Genomic DNA, 15,860 nt, shown 5'->3' with positions numbered 1-15,860 from the left:
ATGCCCTGGTATGGCTGCACTTTGTTCTGAACTTTGTTCCACCACTTTAACCCTTGTGCGTGTTTCGTTTGTGGTTTACAGTCGGGCTGTTTGGAGTCTTAGAGACCCCAGGCAACAAAATGTAGGCTAATATTGTAACAAAACATTTGTTTTTTGTTTTTGTTTTCACAATGTCATTTTACTCAGTTTATTAATGTTTTTACTTCACATTTGGACATTTTTACTCCACAAAATGTATATAAATAAATGTAAAAAAAAATATTTTTAATATATAGAAAAGTATTTTAAGATATATAAAAAAAACATTTGACATTTTTTTTTATGTCAAATTCACCTTATAAAAGACCCACATTTCTAAATTTCATTCATTAAGATAAAATGGATAATTTGACATGGTTTAGTGTAAGATTTTGGCCCATATTTCGGAAAATTCCGTTTTAAAAGTAAAAAAATATATCACTTTAACCAGTAGATGGCTGCAGAGCTCTAAAAGACATCTTTTCACAAATTTTTCCAGATAGATTCATAACTACATATTATTATTAATTCATAATATGTATATAAATACAACTGGAAAAAGTTGTGAAAATATGTCTTTCAGTTAGTCAAATAGCAAATAGCCATCTACTGGTTAAAGTGATAATTTGTTACTTTAAAAACTGCATTTTCCAAAAGATGTGCAAAAATCTTACACTAAACTGTGTCAAATTATCCATGTTATCCATGAATGAAAATTAGAAATGTGGGTCAAAAAGACCCCGAACAGTGCACAAGGTTTAAGACAAATGGATTTATTGTTTGTTGTGTTTTAAGATTTAAGAATCTCACTAACACCTCTTCCAATGTTCTCCTCCTATTCATATTTTACATTGAGGGGGTGCATACAACATATTTGCCCACCGGCAACTATAGTTTCCGCACATTCAAATACGATTTTCAAGAAAAAAAAAAAAACCTGGGGAAAATAAATGCAGAATATGTTCATATAGGACACTATTAACACGACTATATGCATGAAACCATTCAGAAAAATGTGGGCACAAATGGGTTAAATGTGAAGGGGGGCCCTAAAATATTTTCTTGGGAAAAAGGGGGTCTCAGACAAAAAAAGGTTGTGAACCACTGGACTAGTTGACACAAGTGCTTCAGACGCAATCACGCAGGAGTGTTCCCAAAGCGTCATCGACGCATCGTCTCGTACCCTTCTCAGGGAACTAGGGTTACAGTTGTAACCTGAGACGTTTTCTGTGCTGCTGATTTCCATGATTAAAGAGTTGTGTTTTGCTGCTGTTGCTTTTTCTCTTTTCTTTGCACATGTACGTTGTTGACCATTACATTGTGTGCATATAGAGATATTAAGAAATATAGTTCTGATGGAGACACAGACTGCGTCTTAAATATTGTGTTTGGGATGCAGAAACATGCTATTAGTCACTGACATTATCGATGGTGAAAACAAATGATAAGAATAGAAAATGCAAATACTGAGGTGAATTTTTCCTGTGAATTGCTATAGAAATGCAATATATATACAGATCCTTCACTCACATTCAAATGTACATGTTTCCAAAGAATTACAGCACCAATGACCAACACAGAGAAAATATGTAGAGACACATGAATGAAGAATAAAAATGAAAAATGCTTTTTCTAGAGTAATACACAAATGATGTGATGAGCTGAATGAGGGATGAGAGCAGATATAATAATCACGTAGTTTAAATCTGCAGACAGAAACATCAGACTCAGGACAGAAACACACGACCTCTAAAGTAAGAACATGTTCATTCTTCAAACACAATTACACTTTCAGATGTTAATTGTGGCGAGCAGAACGAGGTTGAGGGATGTGAGAGAACGGCGCGAGTGCGTCGCGCAGGTGTCGCTCATTATTAATCACGCCACTGGTCTCACGCCGTTCTCTCACGTCCCTCAACCTCGTCCTGCTCGCCACATTAATATTGTCTCAATGATTATATACAGTGAATTCCTGCAGCAATGCGGCTGTTACGATACTAATGGAAATTGTCTTATTTTACTCCTAAATGAATATGGGAATGTTTAATTTCTGAGTTTTCCAATGTGTTTTTTTTTTCTAAAACTAAAAACTAAAGGCAGAACGTAAAAGCTAAAACTAGAAACTTTTGTGACTGGAAGATTACTATAAAAATAGGGGAATTTTGATGATCGACCATCAGCTTACATTCAGGAGAATTGAAAACACAACTGCCTACATTCAAACGGATAAGAAAGAAAATGCCTCTTCTGGTTCAAGAATGTACATGCATCTATTGCACAAACTGCCACAGACTTCTCAGATATTCTGCCACAGGATATCCCTGCTAGTCTGTGAATGTCTGTTGGGGGACCATCACTACACACTATCACTGAGCTAGATATTAAGCAGACAGTCTACTAATACTCTAATGAGAGTTAGTTGACATGTAGTTGTTAAGTGTAACCTAATCCTTTATATTTTAATTGTGTTTCAGGGGAGTTCGTGAAGACAGAGAAACATGTCCACAGGATACCAAAAGAGACACTGGGTTTTCAGCTGATGTCATAGAGACCATTCTCAGTGCTAGGCCTCCCTCCACTAGAGGACGTTATGCTAATAAATTGGGTGTCTTTGAAAGGTGGTGCACTGCACGTAATACAGATCCAGTTAATGCCAGATTGCTTCAGTGCTGGACTTCCTGCAGGAAAATGATATCAGCGACTCTCAGGGTTTATGTGGCAGTGTATTGGTCTGCCACACCTTGATTGACGGGGTGCCACTCGGGGAGCATCCTCTGCTTGCTCGTTCCAGTCGTGGGGCCAGATGACTGAGGCCTCCTTTTAGAACCAAGATCCCTTTGTGGGACTTAGCTTAAGTCCTTGAGTGTCTGGTTGAGAACCCCTTTGAACCTCGAGAGTCAATGCCTGACAAGCTTCTGACTCTAAACATGTTTTTTTCTTATGGCTCTCGCTTCTTTGAAAAGAATTGGAGATTTGCAGGCTCTGTCGGTCTCGCCATCCTGCCTAGATTTTGCCCCAGGAATAGTGAAAGTAATCTTGCATCCTCATCCTGACTACCTGCCAAAGGTCCCTTTCTCGACCGTACATCGGCTCACTCTTGAGGCCTTCTGTCCTCCGCCGTTCACAACAACATGTTTGTGATGCGGCAGGCTGGTCCTCTCTACACACATTCATAAGATGTTATAGTGTGGATGTTCATGTTACTCCGGGCTCTCACATCCTTGAGTCGACATCACAAGCTCATGTCTGAGACCTTATTCACGTTCTTGTGCGCACACACTACACAACCGTAAGGGGTCCAGAAATCCACAGTGCACCGGCGTGGGTATTCTCATTCCCATATGCGCAAGTATTGAGAGTAGCTTTTGAAAGGGAACGTCTCGAGTTACGTAACTGTAACCCTGTTACCTGAAAATCGGGAACGAGATGCTGCTTTATTGCAGCACTGAGGATGTCCCAGGACTGGTCTTCAGACAAAATTATACCTGTCGATGCACCTGTGGCACATCTAATTATATCCTCTGACGCGTGTGCATTCTGATGACGTCACTGTCTGAGGCTATAAAAGTTCAAAGTCATTTCCATTGATGTGTTGCACACAGCTGTATTCACAGCTGGTCACACACAACAACGTTCTCATATGTGCTGAATCAAGTGCAGCATCTCGTGACTTTCCCTTTTAAAGGTTCTTTTGAATGTGCCCTAAATGCTTTCTTCTTTCCCCGGGCCGTGAAGGAGTGGATCCTTCGCAAACTATCCCAAGATTCATTGTGTGTAAGTGACGACCGGATACTTTCAAAGAAAATGTCAGGTTATGCTTCGGTAGCGGCCGATGATTCATGTTTAAATATCAATATTGTGTTTTAACTTACTCAAAATACACTTTGTTGTATTTTTGCTGTCATCCAAGCTTTGTCAGATCACAGTTAAACCAAATTTAGGCATTTAAATATGATTTCTATGAGTTTTAGTGTCAATCTGGCTGTGTCAGATGTAAACATGCTTCATGAACGTTTCCTTTTTCTTTTGTTTTTGGATGTTTCTGGGGGGAAGGCCAAAACAAATTAAATAAAAAATTACAAAGAATGCAAATTAATGGGAAACCCCCTTCTGCAACTGGAGCGTGGTTTGTCCTGCTGGATGAGGTGTTGTTAGAGAGGTGCTCCACTACTGGGGCCGGTTGCTCCAGCTGTCCGTAAGTTACAACTTAGCCTAGTTTTGACATAAATGGACACTAAGTTACGACTTACGCACTTCTAAATATTTTTGCGTTGCACTATTAAACTTAGTTGAAGCGTAACTCCACGTATAAACTAAATATGTACGGCAGCCTCCGATCGGGAGTAACGGTTGGAAGAATATATCGGACTGAACTGCATCAATAAGCTCTTGTTTACCTGACAGAATTCAATTCTATAGACATATATAATAATGCTGACATTTACACTCGCTTACATTTTAAGAGAGAGAACATTATGTGAAAAGATGACTTTGTTAGTGGCTCTTTACATGAACCCGCCCTAAACAGCGCGCCGCTGTGTGCATCGGTCCATGTTGTGCATGTCAAATATCAGTCATAATCAATAAACGTGATTTCTTATGTTTTTTGTATCAATATTTATTTATTGATCCTTATTAATTTCATTTCAAATACAGTTTCTGAATGTTATTTACATATAAAAACACTTATGTTATTCATGATCAAGTATCGTATTTAATGTAAATGTATTTTTACCGTTAGTAACGTGGCAAAAGAAGTTGAAGGATAAACTGAAATTCACAGCATTTCAACACAATGCTCATGTATTTGAAGGCTGCTATTGGATCGAGGGTAAACGTCATATTATGTGACTACACATTACTTTACGGAGAGCTTATGACCTACTAGCTACGTTCTGCCTTATGAACAAATGGTGAAACGGAATAAAGTACAGAGTTAGTAAAAAACTAGCTAGTTGTTACTAAGCCTCTGTGGACTTTACGTTCCAATTTAAGAAAGAACTTATGAATGGCTGGTGCAACCCTACCCTGCTTATTTCAAATATGAAATGAAATATCAGTTAAATAACATGAGAAATATACAATACTTATTTTTAACTGTCTATGGTCTTGTCACAGCGTGAGATATGCCGGGTGGCTTCAAAAAACAAAAAAACAAAAAACAAAAAAAACTTTCTGGCTCCATTTTTGTATTTAATAGTCTGTCAAAATGTTCTGTCACAGTTGCTAGGTGCCAGCAGCGGTGGGCGGGAACAGCTGGTGATGTAAACAGGAAATCCTCCGTATTTTAGAGCATCTCATTTAACAACAATCACATTTACTTTACCTTACTTACTGGACTTCGAAGGATTCAGATCTGAATTGGGACTCAATTATAGTGTAAATTTTCTTTTGTTTCAGTAAAACTAACAGATGAATAAGACTGAATGAAATTTTATGAAATACGACTAGAACAATAACACTCTGTCTCTCCTGTTTTACGTCAGAGATGTAAATATTGTCCATCCTGAATGTCTAAATGTGGACTTCAAAATCAAATGAGTGATGAGGATGTGTTTACATGCAAATGTGTTCATGTTTTATAAACAAAGAAACAGTAAACAGAAGGAGTATGACATTTTCACAAAGAGTTACAAACAATGTTTTAATGTCCGCATTCCAGCCAATCACAATCAAGTATTATAGACAGTAAAGATTAATAGATGGAGGAAATAAAGACAAATTTATTCTGAAACAGCAGAGGATGATGATATTATTTCAGCGAGTTAATGAGTCCAACAACCTTTACTAACATTAGAAATGGACTTCAGGGGAATGAAAGTCTATTCTCTCATCTCTGTGAATGTCTTTCGTGTCTCCTTCTCAACACCAGCGATCTCGGTTCTCAAAAGAGGAAAAAAGTTTTCAAACCCTCCTCTCAACACAATGGGTGCTTCTCAATATCCCTCCTCGTCTCCTCGCTCCTTCCTCTATCCTATGACCCGGAAACCGATCGAGCTCAGCCATCTTGAAGGACATCTCGATTCTCTAACTGCACCGCGAGGATCGAGGAGTCATGAGTGAGGATACACTGGTAGATCCTTTGCCAAAGAGTTGTATTGACTAAAAGTGACGCATGTATAAATTCTCCTCTCCCTTCACATCGGTCACAATAACTATAATTTATACTTTACCCTTACACATTTTTCAGCAGGGTATCTTGCTTTATTATTAATTATGAATTTCTTGAATAACTAAACTTCAACATAAGGGCAGATCCTTTGAGCGCTGCTGATGACACAGTGAAGTGACACTCGAGGGATCAAGAGTATTCCTATATACAAATAGGCCTAAGCTTTCCTTCGATTCCTCCGCCCTCATTTTCTTTCCTTGCAGCGTTCCCTCGTGTCCTACAGGGCTGGAGCTGAGACGCGAGGAGAGGAAACGAGGATGCACACATAAGAACTGAGAAGCACTCGTACTCTCTCAATAATCAAACTCTCTCCTTCATCTCACACACGTTTCTTTCTCTTTGACTGGATCCTCAAACAGGGTTTTTTACAGGCTCTCAGTAACCAGTATCACCAGTCTTCACTAATGAACTCAACACTCATCAGTCAGATCATTAGTGGGTTGTTCAGTTCACACACAAACAGATGAAAAGTGACCAAAACAGAGAAACACAAACATGTCAAATTGAACAGGGATGTAACACGAGTTATACAGTCCAGCATAAGTTGGACGAGTTATGACTCGCGCTAGCCTAGCATGGGCGAACTATGCAACTGGAAGGACTGGATGAAATTTTTTGAAAACTGTCTCCACTGATGAATAACAACCAGGCTAACTTGAAAATGAGGTCCGATGTCCAAAATCCCGAACCACCCCTTTAAATCAGCTGTTTAGTTGTGAATGTTAAAAAATAAATGATGAATGTAAATGTGTATATATTTTCTGATTAAGGCCCATGACTGATATTGACTGACAATATGCAAATAAAGGAAAAGAGGGGGGCAAATTTACAAATAAGGAGGAATTAGAATATATGAAAATTAATTTCAGAACCATACACAAATGATGTGATGAGCTGAATGAGGGATGACAGCAGATATAATAATCACGTAGTTTAAATCTGCAGACAGAAACATCAGACTCAGGACAGAAACACACAACCTCTAAAGTAAGAACATGTTCATTCTTCTAACACAATTACACTTTCAGATATTATTGATATTATAGACATATTGTCTCAATGATTGTGAATCGAGTTATGTTGCTAAAATGTTTTTATTACATGATCATGTTACAACTTTATTATTATTATTTATTTATTTTTGAGTTTTTCAATGTTTCTTCCTCAGAAATGGACCAAACTCTATATTTGATTCTTCTTCTCATTTGTGAGTGTGTTTGTTGTATTATTTATGGTTTATAGTTTCCTCAGGTTTGATCCTGTTATGAAAAGCATTAAATCAAACCCTCTCTTTCACAGCTCTCTGCTCCGTATCTGAATGTGTTCAGCGTCAGTATCACTTTATAAACGTGACGAAGACCTGGACTGAAGCTCAGAGACACTGCAGAGAGCGTTACACAGATCTGGCCACCGTTGACAACATGAGCGACATGAACGAGCTGAAGAAGAGTGTGAATGATGGAGGTGATCAGTTAGTCTGGATTGGGCTGAAGAGGACGAGTGTTGATAAATGGCAGTGGTCTTCAGGAGAACCTGCGCTCTATCTGAACTGGGCTGATAAACAACCTGATGGCAGAGTTGAGTGTGCTATGATGAGAAATGGAGAATGGAATGATGTGTCATGTAGTCTCAGCCTGACTTTCATCTGCAGTTCATCTAACAACAGTAAGTGCAGCTCCATAAAATGACAACAAACATTAATTTATAAAAAGATGCACAATATACTGTACAAAATTGTAATACAAAACTAAATTCTGCTACTTTTTAATGTGCTCATAAATATAGGAGAGACTTGTAGCATGTATAAGTGCTGCAATGGTAGATATAAATAGGAGAAATAGTAGACCAGTATCAGTTAAACTAGGTTCAGCTCAAGGAGGGTTGTGTTCAATGAGACACAGACACAAGGTTGCGGTGCAAAGTTGTCGAGTAGGTTTATTACTATAGTCCACTTTAGACATTCTACAGACTATAAGTAACTTTGCAACTACATGTCAACTAACTGTCATTAGAATATTAGTAGACTGTAGTAGACTGTTATGTTAGGGTTCGGGTTAGTAGAATAAGTTGACTTGTAGTTGCCATGTTACTTATAGTTAGTATAATGTCTAAAGTGGACTATCGAAATAAAGTGTTACCGTGGAGTATATTACAATTAAATAATATGACAGGTATTTACAAAATTTACATGTGCACATTGATATTCAATTTTTTTGAGCCAATCCAAGCGGTTTCAAAATTCATACACAATGATCCGTGTGCTCGAAGCCGCAACAGTTCACACCCAGCCCACGCAAAGGCCAGAGTTCAATACTTTGAAAGAAAAGTTCATGAGGGCAGTGTTTATGTGTGTGAGGGTGTGTGAAGGGAGTGGCTGCAGCGCCTCCTACCGCACCGGCAGATGCATGCACTCTTAATCTTCGGCTCAAGGCCTAATAGCTTGCCATCCATACATGAAACCTGGCCTGTACAAAACAGGACCAAGAAATTAGTAACACTGTTTTCAAGTATCGCAACTAAATCACCATAATCATAATGTCATCATATTATCAGTCACAATTTCATATTTCATCATCATGTATATGATTCAATTTTAAATACTGCATATAGCAATATAAATCATTTAGCCATCAAAAAAGTACTCTTATTAATAAACAATATTATCAGTAATAAATAGTTCCAAAATACATCTCAGTACTAAATAGTGGTTGACCACTTCATATTCATTCAACATCATTGTTCATATAAATTCAATACAAATAGGCACAGAATATATAGTCTGATTCAGTACAATAAAACAAGTACAGCCAGTGCCAGAACCCGCTAACAGGTCTATATACAATACAGCACAGTCAAACAGCACAGTCTCAACCGAATAGTGGAGGCATCTAAAAAGGTTGGCTGGCATAACAGTCAAACCGGCAGTTTACAGAATTAAATTATACGTTTACAGGGCAAAACGCCTGCAGCGGCTCAAACAACACCGTCTCCCACTCAACAACCAACAGCGCATGGCCATATTTAAAGGGAATCTGCCATAAGAGAGCCTAGAGAATTATATTTTTTTAAATATAAAACCGTTGTTTTGACAAACATAAATTGTAATGATTTAATGAATGCATAGTATTTTAATATAAAATAGACATACAACAACTTGTCCCATCTTGATATTTATGAACAAAACTCTTGTCCTGAGAACATAGTTCAGTTCTCATCTTGTCAGTTGATTTTCTTGTGTTCAATTGTTACCTGTATTACAGAAATATGTTATAGGCTAGTCATTTTGTTTTGGAGATCGTAATACAAAAAAATAAAATAATATCAACCCAAACCTGTAAAAAACGTCATCCTTAGATGAATTTTAACTGAACACACAGACACTGTCAATTACAACATGAAAAAACAAACAGACTAAAAATGAGACAAACACTAACAGTATTAATTTGTATGTATTATTAGTCTACACTTCAAACTTTTGCATTTATTTTTTTACTGACATATTTCTAAGGACTAGTTAACAAACATATTTAGCTGCAGTTTAACATCTTCATCTGTTTGATGATTCTCATTCAGCTCTTTGTGTCTGAATACAGTATTCCAGAGAAATGTGTAACAAAACCTGATGAGAAAATATAAAGTTGCAATAAAATGATCACAAAAAATCACAATGGATATGTTAGGATGTACCAGCGGCCTGAGGTGTAAATGATGTGACAAAGGGCAGAAATAGTAGCAAAAATATCCAACTGGGTAGTAATGGACAAAAAAAAAACTATATATATATATATATATATATATATATGAAGTATAATAGCAAGGAAATAAATCAAAATGATTTACAATACACGAATGTAAGTTGGCTATGCCAATGTACAGGCCCAAAATACAAAAACGAGATTCAATCTTTCCACCTTCCGCCCTCTCCTCTAAAATGGCTGCCTCTTTTATAGGCCTTAGCTCCTCCTATTTTTGGGGAAATACCATTTTAGGGAGAAACCTACAATTTAAAAACAGGTGACAAGACATAAACAAACTGTCATGACATTTCAACTTTAAATCATACATAATTTAGATATAGTACAATTTAAAGAGCTCAAAACAATAAAGACAAAACATACAAGAAGAAAACTTACATACTAGGTTCCCTCCCTCCCCCATGAGGTCAGAACCAGATGGAGTAATCTTCCATGAGCACATGCTAGTTTAAATATGGCTACTTTCCTGGTGTACTGGTTTGGCAAGTGAGGGGTGCCCCAGAATGTATGTGTAGCTGTTTGAAATGCCTTGAAGTTAACTTGGTAACTGAATTAAATTAAATAAACTCTTATTGTATAAAGTGTTTTTGGTGTTCTTTTTGGTGTAATGCAATTTGACCAACATGTCACAAAATATTAAACATTTAATCACATCACAGCATTAAACCGACAAAGCACTGAAAACTAACAACTTGAGACGACTGATTGGATGTTACAACACAAAAACAGGGGCTACAAAAATACAACTACAAGAGGATGGTATAGTTGCCAGCATTTAGTTTGTGTGTATGTGTAATAGTGGGAACAGATTGCTGTGTGCACATACCCATGATCAATCCCTTCAAAATAAAAGTCCAGGGTCACAGTCAGTCTGTGACATTTCCCCCTCCTTCTCCAGACACCTCTTGAGGTGTCCTTGAGAGGAAGTCAGCTGTGTAATTCTGAGTCCCAGTTCTGTAAAGCACTTCAAAAATCAAAAGGTTGCATGGCCAGGAACCACCTTGTGATTCGCGCATTGGTGTCTCTCATCTGGCCTAACCAGGCCAGAGCCCGACGATCAGTCTCTAGCCGGAACAGGCCTCTGGAGCACTGGTGCTTTGCATGATGAGTCCTGAAAGTCCTGAAAGGCTCTTTCGCAGTCCGTTGTCCATACCACTTTGTTTGCCTGGCTCTTTTTAGTCAAGTCAGTCAGGGCAACTGCCCGGGCGGAGAAGTTCGGTATGAACCGCCGGTACCAGCCTATTAGCCCCAGGAAAGATGGAACTTGTTTCTTTGTGTTAGGTCTTTCTGCATTCTTAACGGCCTCAACCTTCCCGACTTGTGACCTGACCAGGGGATAGAGTGTCCTATTGCTAACACCTCCCTCCTCTGTGTCTTGGGTACAACCAGCTGTGTTCTTCCTTCTCGCTAACATTCTTAAAACAATCAGCTAAGGTGGGATCTTTCTTGTTGGAGCTGTGTTAGATTGTTCTGAATTACAATGTCAGGCACACTCAGTTCAGGTTCCTGTCCCTTGTGAGAGGATTTTTTCAAAGGCTGGAGAAATTATCTGTAAAAAAAGAAGTAAGCTAAGTCCTTCCACAGCAGAGAAATTAATATTTTTGAATAAAAATCTCTAAAAAAGTGAGACATTGTGGCTTGATTTCTTTTATTAATATTCATTTTGCAGGACCAAAATAACCTTATGCACAGTGATGAGCCTATAGGTTACAAGCTTCACTTATTAGAAAAATACAAAAATTAAAAAAAATAATAATAATTTTAATGGCTCGTCAAGGTTGTTTTAGATCAACACCTGCAAGTGACCACTAGGTGTCACCGTTGAGACGGGTGTCGGATTGATTCGAAGCCTCGAAACAATATGGCACATTTGCTTCAACTGTTTCATTGCTTCACGAAGCCTCGATCTGCCCAACACTATCAATATCCAACTGGGAAGTAAGGGACAAAAAAAAAACTATATATATATATAAAAAAAGTATAATATCAAGGAAATAAATCAAAATGATTTACAATACACAAATGTAAGTTGGCTATGCCAATGTACAGGCCCAAAATACAAACGAGATTCAATCTATCCACCTTCCGCCCTCTCCTCTAAAATGGCTGCCTCTTTTATAGGCCTTAGCTCCTCCTATTTTGGGGGAAATACCATTTTAGGGAGAAACCTATAATTTACAAACAGGTGACAAGACATAAACAAACAAACTGTCATGACATTTCAACTCTAAATCATACATAATTTTGATATAGTACAATTTAAAGAGCTCAAAACAATAAAGACAAAACATACAAGAAGAAAACTTACATACTAGGTTCCCTCCCTCCCCCATGAGGTCAGAACCAGATGGAGTAATCTTCCATGAGCACATGCTAGTTTAAATAGTTTTGTAGCTTATGTTTACAGCATTAGGTGAGATTTTCTTTCTTGAGAAAAATTAACATCTACTGTACCTAATATGTATGTATCCAAATTGCATCAAGATCGGAATAAAACCACAATAATTAAATTGAAATTGTAAAATGTGTATCAAGCAATAATAAAAGCAGTAGCCTATACCAATTATTGCACGCTGTCACTAAACTTAATACAATTATGTGTAGTTAGGCTACCAAATGTTTTGACAATCACAATAGCAATAGATATTGTTTTTACATTATCATCAGCAATAATGAAGTGAGTGTCACAGCCCTCTGCAAAATTACATGTTGGGGTCGTACACTCTTATCAGTCTTAAGGTGTCCTGTAACAGAACACTGGCTTAATTTGTGATGTTAGTTTTGGGGGAAGTTTCATTGACCTTTGTTGGGAGAGTGAGTTTGGTGGATTATTCATTAAATATAATGAATAGTTTGTGTGTGTCTGATTGGTCCAGATGCTACAATAAAAATAATGAACAAACTGATTCATGAATCTGTTTTCATTTGTTGTTTTTAAAGTGAACACAGGACTCGTCTTTGTCAATCAGACGAAGAACTGGAGAGACGCTCAGAGTTTCTGCAGACAGAATCACAGTGATCTGGTCAGTGTGAGGAACCATAATGAGAATCAACAGGTTCAGAAGTTCATCACTGATAATCACATATCTAATGATGTCTGGATCGGTCTGTTCAGAGACTCATGGCAGTGGTCAGATCAGAGTAACTCCTCTTTCAGATACTGGAATACTGTTGAACCTAATAATGTTGGAGGAAATGAAAACTGTGCAGCATTCAGACCGAACGCTCTGGGAAAATGGAATGACATCCCTTCCAACATCCAAATTTCTTTTGTGTGTTATGAAGGTGAGCAGATCCTCACAAACACACACAATCCATCCATCAGCTCCAGATATCTTAAAGCTCACGCTACATGTCTGACATGACAGATTCCTCCACAGTGTGTGTTCTGCATGTTGTTTTTGATCAGTCTCTCTCTAGTTTCTGCTTGTGGTGTGTTTTGTGTCCAGATAAACTGATTCTGATCAGAGAGAATCTGACGTGGCCTGAAGCGATGAGATACTGCAGACAGAATTATACGGATCTGGTCTCGGTTCATTCAGAAGAGATGCAGGAGGAGGTGATGAATGTGGTTAAACGTGCGTCTACTGCGGCGGTGTGGTTGGGTTTACACAACTTCTGCAGCATGAACATGTGGATCTGGTTGAGCGGAGAGGTCGTGTGCTATCAGAACTGGGCTCCAGGGAACGGCACGACACCGGAAGACTGCAGCCTTGAGAAGAGAAAAGGAGCAGTTCAGTCTGGAGGAGATCAGCGCTGGATCAGCCGTCCTGAGACTCACAAACTCAACTTCATCTGCAGCAGATTTTAGGAGTGAGAAGACGTGTGAATGTTTGTTTTACATTCACTGTTTTTATTCTTTATTATTTTTCTTATAATCTGTTTTATTTCTGTATGTTAATTATCATGACATAATTTGATATTATCAAAGTTTTCTAACACCAACTATTATTTTTTTAAATGTCTATGTGTGTGTTTTAAGGATCTCTTCTGATGTGTGCATACGTCTTTATGTTTTTCTCGAATCTTATTAGTATCAATAACTGTTTGAATATGATTCAGTGAGCAGCAGCTCTTAAGAATAATCATTATTTGTGTCTCAGCAAAATAAATCTGGTTTATTCTTATGTAGTCATTTGAGTTTCGTCTTCCCCCATATAAATCATTTAAATATATTTGTCTATTTTATTTTTGTGTCTCTGTGCAGCTATTGCTGTTCATATCATTTTAAGAGTCGGATAAAACTGTTCATATTTGTTATAAATATATTGAGTTTTATGTTTGAGTGATGTCATTTCCACTTACTGAATTGCCCAATCGCGTCCCGCTCTCGCTAGAACAGCTTTGGGCTTGAGCGCGAGATAGGTATGTTGATGAGCTCTGTGATAAAGTGTGAAAATATAATAGATGAAGTCAAGATTTTGGTCAATATCGATGGATGACATGTTTTGGTGCTGGATTGAGTCACTTAATGTGTTTGAATGTCGTTATTTTTGTGCATATCCGGAGTTTTGTGTTAATGAGCTGTTTATGGGTTGGTTTTAAGTTGCCGCCCGCGGCTATTTTTAAACGGCAGGGTTCTTTGGTGAATTTGGTTCTTTAATATAATTAAAATGGTGGATTACGCTTCAAAAACATCATGCAGTCTTTTTTTTTTTTTGTCAAGAGTATTGTCTTTTTATGTCTAAAATTGTATATTTGTAGCAATGTGATCACTTGGAGTAATTGATCAGATGTAGTTACAGTGTTAATGGGGGCAGGGCTTCACTTTTTCTCTTTTCTCGCACTCTCCACAGACCTGAGGGTGTGTTTGTGTTTGTGATGCATTACTTCCTGTCCTGTCATTAATAAACTGCAGGTATGTCATAATTTGCAACAATATTAGGCCTACCTCTCTACGATCATATGTCATTGTGATGTTAGATCATGGAAACACAATACAAATACATACTTTTATGTATTTTCAAAATATGAAATATAATCAACCCTAACATAATTAACATTAAACATAAATAAAGCCATAAAATGCACACCAACATTATAAATTAACATAAACCACATCACACACATAGTAGGTCTATCCACTGAGAGTGCTATAAATAGCCAGTGTTGGGCAAGCAATGTAGCTAAGCTAGCAGTTACCTTCCATCAAATGTAGCTTCACTACACTGATGCTACCACCCTGGGAAATGTGGCAAGCTAAGCTACAGCAATATGGCAAAAGTAGTTTACTACATCTTAGAGCCCGACCGATATGGATTTGTGGGGGCCGATACCGATATTAGCGAGTAAAAAAAGCCTGACCAATATTATTTATGCGTATATTACAATACAGTAGCAATATTATTTATTATAGTACAGAATCAGTCAAAAGTTTGGATACACTTTCCCATTCATGTGTTCTAAATACTGGTGCATAATCTTCACTTATGACTTTGTTTTTTTATTAGGTCACATTATATAAAAAAGTTAGACTCAGATATTTTACTAAAGTAAAAGTAATAATACCATAATGAAAACGTTTAATTACATATGTACAATACTTTTACTTAAATACTATTTTAAATATGTTGTCAGCAAAATGTACAAAACGTGAAACTACTCATTATGCAAAATGGCCCTATATAAAGTGTTATAATTCTATACATTATTGGAATATTGCTTGATGTTGTAACGTAGCGTTATATACAGAATGGGCTGACAAGATGTTGTAACGTAGCGTTATATACAGAATGGGCTGACACTGTGTCTACACGAACGCGGCCGCTCGCGTCGCAACAGCTGTTAACTCTCGCCGCGGCAATGCGCCCGTAACAACAGAACGAGGCATCAGGTGTCGAGAGTGTTTTCATCTTTCCATTAACCCCTTATCAAGCGCCCCCCTTTTTTTTAATAGACATGAAAATACACATTCC

At 37.6% G+C, this 15,860-nt stretch overlaps 2 protein-coding genes across 2 annotated transcripts in view; both read left to right on the top strand.

The window, feature by feature from the left end:
- LOC306992573 (uncharacterized protein) overlaps window positions 1-15,860 on the top strand; it is an 868,003-nt gene that overhangs the window by 169,310 nt on the left and 682,833 nt on the right. The window lies entirely within an intron of this gene.
- LOC306994512 (macrophage mannose receptor 1-like) lies at window positions 7,134-14,819 on the top strand. Its single transcript, XM_079605057.1, has 5 exons — window positions 7,134-7,177; window positions 7,359-7,397; window positions 7,490-7,855; window positions 12,886-13,230; window positions 13,395-14,819. The coding sequence occupies exons 2-5, from the start codon at window positions 7,361-7,363 to the stop codon at window positions 13,754-13,756; spliced, it is 1,110 nt and encodes a 369-aa protein (XP_079461183.1). The 5' UTR covers window positions 7,134-7,177; window positions 7,359-7,360; the 3' UTR covers window positions 13,757-14,819.

Source organism: Phoxinus phoxinus (genome assembly GCF_949152265.1).
Source record: "Phoxinus phoxinus genome assembly, chromosome: 2".
NCBI classification, from domain to species: domain Eukaryota; kingdom Metazoa; phylum Chordata; class Actinopteri; order Cypriniformes; family Leuciscidae; genus Phoxinus; species Phoxinus phoxinus.
The sequence above is the reverse complement of the archived record's forward strand: the minus strand, read 5'-3'. Positions and strand labels throughout refer to the sequence as shown.